Genomic DNA, 9795 nt, shown 5'->3' with positions numbered 1-9795 from the left:
AGTGCTGACCTCCCTTTCAGGGCCACACGAAGGGCAATAGATGAAAACAGAGTTGTTGGGAGGGCAGTTTATAGTATCACTTGTCCTTATAAGTGGCTGACGTGCAAAAGATAGTTGTTTGCGAGAGTTGACAGCTTGTGTTTACCTCGATCTGCAAGTATTTGTAATTCATTTCTAAAATAATGAAGCTCTAGACATACTGGGAACATTACAAATGACCCTCAGCGCTCTGATGTGCTTCCAAAACATGTGCTGCCATGAGTTGAAAAGCACGAAGAGTCAGATGTTTCCGGGGAGAGACAGGCAGATGATGCAGATGAAATGAAAATGATGGAGATAACTCATCTATCTCTATACAAATATTTAATTTTGATGGCTGGAAGCAACCACAAGTATTACAAATGGGGAGAAGGCCTTGTAGCTCCGAGCATCTCTCCTGCCTGACGCCACAGCACTACAACAAGGAGCTGGTGCCAGCAGCAGGCCCATGCCTTGGTTTTCATTCTCTCCCACACCTCCTGGCCCTGCTGTGCCTCAGGCCCCCTGTGCTGATGGATCAAGAGTCTGGGGACCAACATCACACCTCATGAGAGATAGAATAGACCTATGACAGAAATAGGACGTTTTGGAGGTGGGTGGCACTGCCAAAGATTCGGCATTACTGAGCTTTTCAAAGAAGCATGAAGTAACTTTTGTCCACACAGGTGCCCAAAATTTCGGCTCTTTCATCTCTGTGTGGAGAAAGGACAGAATGCTGTTTTGCTATTTCTCAGTTTGTTCATGTTTTTATGGCAGTTCCTCATGGTCCTCTGTGCTAGGCTGGATATTAGGAAAAATTTCTTCTCCAAAATAATGGTGAGGCATTGGAATAGGATGCACAGGGAGGTGGCGGGGTTGTCACTGTCCTTAGAGGTGTTCAAGAACTGTCTGGATGTGGCACCGATGGACATGGTTAGTAGGCATGGTGGGAGTGGGCTGATGGTTGGACTTGATGATCTGAGAGATCTTTTCCAAGCTTAATGATTCTGTGATTCTGTATCTCTTGTGACTAGGGCAGGAAATCTCTGAGACTGGAAAATCCATTGCAAAATCTGCATCAGAAACTGGTGGTGGAGGTGGGTGGGCCAGCTCTGGCCAACATCTGGCCTGAGGTTTCAGCAGCAGGTTTTAAGGAGGCAGTTTTTGTTCTGAAAGGGAGCAGGAGAGCATGCTCAAATTGCAACCTTGTGGCTAAGTCATTTTTTTTCCACCAGAAATATGTCTGAAAAATGCATCTAATGTTTCCCATTAAGGCAGCCACTAACATAGAGACAGGCTCCCCAACTGAGCCAGTACTTGCTGACAAGATCTGCATGCACCACATGAGGGAATGTATAGCTCGCATGGCTTTCAGACCACCCTAAGTGATTTGCCATAGCTCTTGTAATGATGCAGAGCCAAACACGTCCATACCTCATGTCACAGAAGGCAGAAGGATCCGACTTCAAACTCCTTGGCTGAAATAAAAGGGAGTCAGCAAGCCCAGGGCTGTGCTTCCGGGCATTGGACTGCCCTCCTGAGAACCAAGTGCTGAAAGGGACTATTGCATTCTGACGGGGCTGTGAAGTCAAACGTCTTTCACTCGCCCACCCATTCACTTGCACAAGCAATGTAACAGCAGAATAAAAACCCATACCTACAGAAGAGATTATACAATCCTCCACTTTCAGATGCCCTGGCTCCCAAGGTTGCTTTTCACTTTTGGAACAGGGCCTTATTCTAATTTGCAAAGGATTTGGGTGTTAACTCTCAGATTGCTTGTGATACAGTCAGCAGGTAACTGTTCTGACTGGGCAGAAAACAAGCTGGGGTGTTTTTGTCTTAAATGCATGAATTTTCACTTAAATGCACAGATTTTTACTTGTGTTCCATTGCTCTCACTCCAGTATTTATCACTTTCTTAAACCTGTCTCTCCAAGACACCATCAGCTCTGTGTAGAAAAACAGAAAGCTACAGTGAAGGAGCCAGACATGGAGAAGTCTCTTTTCTTCTGCATAGTTTGTGAATATTGCTTCAGAAAGAAAATGTATTACAACAAATTTGTATCAACATCCAAGCTCACACAGTGAACCAGCTAAGAATCTATTAACTTAGTTTCAAGTATGTGGCCAAATATTTATAGGACAGTCTAGATTTCCATGCGAACTTTCACAAATTTAGACAGCTGCCTCCAGTGCTGTTGAAAGCACATACAACCAGTACATCTGAAAATCAATACATTCCATTGGGTTGAGTAACTCGGTTGGTCACATACTGCAACCACTACCTTTCTCTCAGTTTTAAGTTCGCTCCAGAGCATTTTCTATACAGTTATCATTGTTACTATGCAGATTGCCATTGTTTGGAAAAAAAATGGATATTTTAACCATCATGATCCTTGTTATTTTTTTTCCTGTAGTCTGAGCTTCATCTTTATCGCAGCTCGATTTTCATTCCAGAATTGCTCAGTAGGTCTAAATCTAGAGAAAATAGAGCCCTGGCTGTCTTAGTGATCCTGGACAGTAGAGAATACAAAGCTCTTTGAGGGCCATCTGTTTTGCTGCAAGAAAGGCTTTCAGAAACAAATCCAGATAGTTGATTCATTATAAAATAGTCATAAGTTATGAAGATATTCATAGAAACAAATCCATTGAAGACCTCTTAAGTTCCTGGCTGTTATTACTGCTATTTTTTAAGTCAGCACTGACTATCAACATCACATGAATAATGCAGTGCAAGAGACAAATGCAAAATAGCAATAGCTGCAGAGATCAGAGCCTTACTACTGGTAGCATTTAGACCATATAATATGATTGTAATTGCTCTTCTGGAGGCATGGTTGTTGTGGGATCAAACTCTGACTGTGGGTGGGGGAAGATGTCCCCAAGCAAGAAGTCACTGTCTCCTGAGCCATGTGTGCCTCTGAAGATGCAGCCAAGCTGTGTGCAACTGTGTGCAGACTCTGGCTTGTGGGGCATACTTTGGCCCAGACAGAAGAGGAACTGAGGGGAGTGAGATGCAAACATTTTTCTCTAAATTAAATCTATGATGAACATCAGGTCTTAGCTTAAATAAATATCCTTCTAAGGATGCCTGGACCAGGGACCTATGTCCTAAGTGCATATTCAGGGACGGATTTTCATCCATCCATTCCCTTCACAGAATAGCAGGCTGAAATTCATGTGGCTGCAACAAGAGGCTTGTTAATGTAGCCACACAGCAGGCCTGGAAATAAATTCCAAATCAAACAAAATTTTATGCAACTTTATATTTTTAAAAGCATCTTAAAGCAATCTATAGCCAAGCAGCAATAAAGATGTTTAATCATTGTAGTCTGTGCTATGCTGAAACTAAATACAATCCTATTTCGTAAAAGACTGTGTTCACTCAGGGGCATCAGTTTCAGTCTGCTTGAGAAGCGTGTGTGCCCCATTCAAATATCTCTCCCAGTAACAAATCCATCAACAGGTTTTATCAAAATTGAAAACAAAATGAGATCGGACTGTTGAACTCCTGAACAAAACAGGGCTGGAGACCAGAAAGATGAGCAGCATGAGTCTTCCTCCACACAAAAGCTCCTGGTGAAGTCTACATGAAAAGGGCATCACAGCTGTTGGAGCAGAAGTCATGGCAGTGACAGCCCAAGAGACTCCTGGCATCCAAGTCCGACTTCCTCAGATGTTCATTGCCAGGTTGATGAACTAATATTGAAAGAAAGATCAAATTTACAGTAAATAATTTCAGGCCCTTCACCTGCCTCCCCAAATGAAAGAGCAAAGTTCAAAAGCACTGCCTTGCTCTGATTTGACCTCACACAGGGAAGGGGATCATTGTTCACTGGCTTTTATGTCCTGTTCCTACATGGAGACTATAGCTAGTATGCAAGCAGGACTTTCCAGCATTTACTTCTGCTCTTAGAGAGAAGGGGGTAGAGCTCTTTGAGCACTGAATGCCAGCATGTTTATTTCCTTCACCACAGCCCAAATGAGCTTTCATATTTGCTGTGCCAGGGAACTCAATGTGCACTGCCCCAGGAAACTTCGGGTAAGTGTAAAATCAGAGACAGACCACGTGTGCAACAGGAAGACAAACAGAGCACAAAGAAAACAACAAGCCTATGCTGAGAAGCTGAGGATGCATATTAACTGAGATGCTGATTTCAACTCCTGAGGGAGTTGAAAGAGTCCCGTCCCAGTTTGCTGCCTCTCCTTTCCCCCACCGTGAGCTGGCACCCAAGGAAGGTAAAAGCAGAAAAGCCAGAAGGGGGGATGGGAAGCTGTCTGTGTGCAATAGGGCAAGGAAGGAAATAGCACCAAGGAGATGTAATCAGTGTATGTGCTGCAAAATCACAGCCCTGATGAAATCTATGGCAGACAGTCCTGTGCTCTCATGGACACAAATTTCACCTCCAGTTCTTATGTGAAGATCAAATGCTAGAGAAGCTACATCATTTTGCTGGTGTTTATGAAGCTGTGCTCATACCTCGCCAATATTCAGGTTAATGAAATCCTTGTTTTTCACACTCAATGCTTGGAATACTCCTGAAACGAAAAACAGGACACCGGAGCTATAAATATGCTTCATTCATATTCATGCATGAGCTCCCCATCCCACAACGGGTGGCTGTGTCTAGGACAGGGGGGGCCTGCACAAAGGCTGGATGCTTAGGGCTGCTGAGTGGTGGTGGCTGCTCTGAAAAATGAATTTCTTGGAAGGGGAAAAGTCTTGCTGATTTCAGGCCTCTGTACAAGCCTCATCTCAGGAATCAAAAGGAAATGAATGCCTAAGCACTCAGATTTGGATAATCAGAAATGAAGCCAAGCAATTTGCATTTCTTTCTTCATCTAATTTTTCTCTCAGTACTTTATACTTCTCACAGAATCACAGAATGGCCAAGTTGGAAGGGACCTCAAGGATCATGAATCTCTAATCCCCCTCCCACATGCAGGGCCACCAACCTCCCCATTTAATACTAGACCAGGCTGACCAGGGTCCCATCCAATCTGGCCTTGAACACCTCTAGGGATGGGGCATAAATAGCCCCTCTGGTCAGCCTGTTCCAGCACTTCACCACTTCTATTGCCACAGACATAACCAGGAAGTAAAGGGAAAAAAAACCAAGAAATATTACTCAGGAAAGTTCATTGTGATTCTCATTGAGTTGAGATGCATTGTGTTTGAGTTGAGTTTGGAGCCACACTGATGATCACTTCAGTATTTATCCAGCCATTTTATTTATCTCTACTGCTTCTGTTCCAGAACAAATGAGACACTGCATGCGAATGAATTAAGACCTAAGGTGCCTTGATGAGCAGAGAACAGTATCTTCAGCCAATTCAAAAGAAACTGGAGGGAAGTGGTGACTGAGTTTTAGTACTGGGGAGAATAGGGGTTGGACCCAACAGGACACACAACTGCTCCATATTTTTATGAGTGAGATGTGGCTAAAAACTGGCTGGGCACCACTATTCCAATGGGTGAGACAGGAGAAAAGGACACAACACAGACTTTGCCAGCATTCTTTACATGCCTTCTGCATTGCTGTGGAGTTTATGAAGCTGGCTCTATTCATGTGGGGAAATTTTCCATCAGCAGCAAAGCATTTTTCTCTTTACAGGAGAAAAGCTATTCTAAAAACAAATGCTAAACAGAGCTATTTTATGTTAGCCATTGAATATACACACTTTACCTCAGATATTATGCAATATGCTTGATGGCAACCAAAAGTGCGTTTTTTTTTCAAAGGGAAAGAAATTCCAGAGGAAGAAGATACTCACGACTTGCATTCTCTAAGCGAATTAGGCAGTTTAGAAAATCATCAAAATCAATCTGGAACTGCTCATCAGAGTATCGGAGGACGATCAGCTGCAGCAGGTAGTTGTTGAGTTGATATCCTTCCCAAACACATACACAAAGGAAAAAATGAGCAGCCTCATAGAACAGGTAAGAATCTGCAAATCTGTACTAACTAATGTTGAAAACCAGTTAATGGGAGGATTGCAATGGCACACATCCACCCATGAGGTGATGTGATTGTGAAGTGAATAACTACCTCTGAACAACAAATTTTGCAGTTACTGGATATGACAGACCACTCTGTCTCTCTGAAAATTGAAGAGATTTCTGCAAAGCTATGTGCTTTAATGATAAAAATACTTTATGATGTTATGCAAACCCACTGATTGCTCTTCATAACAAACAGCTTACTCACTGCTCCTACACACCTGAGGTGGAGATGGGCTCTGAAGTGTTTTCCTTTAGGGTTTAACCCTGCAGTGTTGAGTTTCACAGAGCTCAACAAAAATGTAAACGTTTACCTGACAAGCAAGAGGATGGAGCATGCTACTGGCCCATTACTGGCTGCTTCCAGCCCCAGCTTGGCCATGCTGCTTCAAACCCTTGTGGGCACAAGGAAAGCTACGGTTGGCCAAGCAATGGCTCTAACTAAAGGGAAGTCTGATCTTACCTACATCTCTGTACACATTTCAGAAGAGGCTGCAGGGTTGTCACAAAGGAGCATGCAGGTTTTCACTTAGATGCTGAAAGTCCATTCATTTCCCTTCTCATACCTACAGTCTTCTCTGGGACTTAGTGCTTCTTGCAGTTACAGGGTGCCCAGCTGGCATCATTGGTTGCAACCACCTTTGCCTATAGGAAATTTGCCTGACTTGTCTTAGCTGTAGTGCTCATAGTGCTTGTCTTACCTGCAGCTTTGAGAGCACTGCGAAGCTCATAGGAGGACATGGAGCCAGATTTATCAAAGTCAAATCGAAGAAAGATATTCTGTTACGCAAGGAGCAGATGGAAAGTTCAGTATTTCCACTCGAAAGGAAGAGCAGAAATGGCATACAAAGGCAAGGTGTTTATCTCTGTGTGGCATAAGCACTCAAGAAAGTGGACAAGACTTTAGACTAGAACTAGTTTGATCTGCAGTAACTGAGAAGAACATCTGGGACCCAATTCTCTGTCATATGGGTAGGCTGTTGTGAAACTTAAGTACTGCCAAACCCAAGCATTCAGAAATAATGAAGTGCTCTTCATAAAAAGAATTCTGTGATTTTTAAGAAGTAATTTTATCTGAGAAGGATGTATTTTTATTTGTCTTCTAACTTCCTTTCTCCTAAGGCAGAATCCTGAATCTCTTTTCATGTTTTTCCCTATAATATCGAAGGTAGAAACTAATTGTTTAACAAGAAATTGAGATTATCCCTTACTCATTTGCTTGTGGATATAAAGGTTCTAAATACTCATGGTGCACCTGGTGCAACTCATTTTAATTTTGACCTAACTATTAAATGATGAAGTTGGAGTTCAAATCCATCCCTTTAATGAGATGACAAACACAAATCTCCCTTAGAATATGAGTTAAATAGAGATATTTTCACGTTCAGTTTGAAATTTGCTATCAGATATATGTGCAATCTTCTTACCAAAGACAAGAATTTCTCAAGCTTCCTTATTAAAAAACAATGCATCTTTTGATAAAAGAGGTATGACATAAGGACCCAGAATAAGCGTTTGCCATTTCTGATGGCGCAGACAAGAAGCAGAGAGCTGCATATTTTGAATGCTTGGGTGAAATATGAATTCAGAAAAAAACTATTAATGACCATGAGGAAGCAATTATGATGCCTTTATTTGAATATTCATTCTGTGCCCTGATTCTGAAAGTCTGCTTCTTTTTACTGCCATATACAATGGCAGGGAAATGTGTTTAAAATTGGAATCAACTTTCTCAGACTTCAGTACTTTTGACTACTGAGAGATCGATAATGGAAATGCAGTGACTTATGAGATGATTGTTTTCTACTAGAGATGAATCATCATTTTCTTCTTCTGTACATCAGTAATGGAAACTCCTTAATTTTCATTTTGATTGGACTCCTTGGAAGCGCCCACTACATTCTTTGTCCCAAACACACTTGATTTCCTTATAAAAATCTCTGTTATTTCCAGAAAACCATTAAGGTTTAGCATCATGGAAAGCCAAGGATATCTTTGATGATCCAAAACAAGCAGTATACTTTTAAAACATTTGTTTTGAGTTTAAATTTCTGGCTTATAAACACTCCTGTCTCTATTTTTGTCTGCATATGCATAATAAGCTAGGCATGAAATAGCTACTAACATGGAGAAACAAATACAATGCATAATGTCACCTACTATCCATTTCTTCAGTTTTTCCCAGAAAACTTTGAACTCACTGAATTCCAGTTTCCCGTTGCCACTGGTCTAATAATCTGGATCAAGGAAAATGACACATTGCATGCAGGTGCAAATTCCAGCTGAATTTACTATTTCTTTAAACATATAACATTACATTGTCTGGTGCCACTGAACAAGATGCAGGATTTATCATGAGGTGCAGCTCAAGCAGTTACAATCATGGCTGTGGCTGTGATACTTAGGGAACATAATGTGATAGAAAAACACAGCTGAACAATGCAGGCTCCACAGGATAAGAAGAACAGATTGTTCTGAGGCAAGAACAGCTTTGGATGTAAATGTGATCTAAATGATTCAGAGAATGAAATTACCTGATTAAAACAAATTGCTACTGTAGTTGAAGCAGTTAGTCAACCAATGTGTTATTCAGTATTGTTATCTAGAGATGATGCTCTACTGCAGTGACTCCATCAAAGATTAAATGAGAGTTGTGAGACGAGGCTGGCAAAATCTGGTCTGAAATAATAGTTTGTAAAGTAGTGCTGAGAGATGGTGACAAGATGTACCTGAACTTCACTGTTTCTGAAATGTGAGGGTCTTCTTAATGTTTACTGTACTGAGTTACTGACGGTCACCTCACTTGTATTCCTCTTCCCCTTCCCATCTTACTTTTCAAGATAAAAGTAAGATAAAGCCCTTGCTTACATGGACACTAGCTCAGCAAGCATTCACAATGGCTAATGTGTGCCAAGCAGGGCCTAGCTCGCCCTTATTTAAATAGCATGCTTTTGTTTAAGCATCTGTACTGGTTATATTACTGAGGGCACCCACGGGTTCCATGGACACTGTCATTCCTATGAAAAGTCTGTCTTTGTAGCCAGCCAGGTTCTTCCTGGTGTCACGTTAAGACTTTGCTCCCGTCCCCACTGCTGCATGGTGATTACAATCAGGGAATTTGGTGGCATATGACATGGAATGGACTTGCAAGCATCAACTCAAGCTTACATTTGAGGCCTTATGCTCCTCCATTTTACTTTAAATTCCATGACCAGAATGAGATGGTTGTGCCTGCATTCCTCATGCTTCCAAAGCAGATGAAGAGATATCTCCCCATTAATTCAAAACTATGTAGAGATTTTCTTGGAAGCACTGCAAAACATGGAAACTATTTGGTTACAACCTAAATAGTAGGAGCTGCATGCGCCAGTGTCAAGTGTAGACTCCTGTTCTGCTCTAACACCGTGTAAGGATGAGAGGTGAACATGGACTGCTCCCTACTGAAGCTTCTAAGGGTGGAGATTTAGGACGGATCCGCTGTTTCTCGTTGCATGTGCATAGATCTCCACCAAATTTTAATGTTATGGACATAGCTTTTACAGGATACAGTTTTATTTGTTTTGGTTTTGTATTAGAAGTCTTTGAGAACATGCTACTGCCATCATGGACTTGAACAACTGAAGAAAAATGTAAGAATTTACTAGTTGAACAAGCAGGACAAAACTCACATATTAGATAGTTGTCTTGTCAGAACTGTATCTGCTTTGTCTCTTGTATCTGTCAGAAAAGCGTACCACCAAAAACAGGTCTACCTGAAGAGAAGCCATATTTAA

At 41.7% G+C, this 9795-nt stretch overlaps 1 protein-coding gene across 1 annotated transcript in view; it reads right to left on the bottom strand.

Annotated features, from left to right (window-relative positions):
- Positions 1-3301: 3301 nt before the first annotated feature.
- CAPN9 (calpain 9) overlaps positions 3302-9795 on the bottom strand; it is a 28562-nt gene continuing 22068 nt past the window's right edge. The window contains exons 16-20 of the mRNA XM_031613647.2: positions 8183-8251; positions 6724-6802; positions 5797-5913; positions 4502-4560; positions 3302-3720 (exon numbers count right to left, since the gene is read on the bottom strand). Coding sequence (XP_031469507.2) covers positions 3694-3720; positions 4502-4560; positions 5797-5913; positions 6724-6802; positions 8183-8251 — 351 coding nt within the window. The 3' untranslated portion in view covers positions 3302-3693. The remainder of the gene's footprint in view (positions 3721-4501; positions 4561-5796; positions 5914-6723; positions 6803-8182; positions 8252-9795) is intronic.

Source organism: Phasianus colchicus, chromosome 2, assembly GCF_987193195.1.
Source record: "Phasianus colchicus chromosome 2, bPhaCol1.hap1.1, whole genome shotgun sequence".
Lineage (NCBI taxonomy): Eukaryota > Metazoa > Chordata > Aves > Galliformes > Phasianidae > Phasianus > Phasianus colchicus.
Note: the sequence above shows the minus strand (reverse complement) of the source record. Positions and strands in the feature narration are given on the sequence as shown.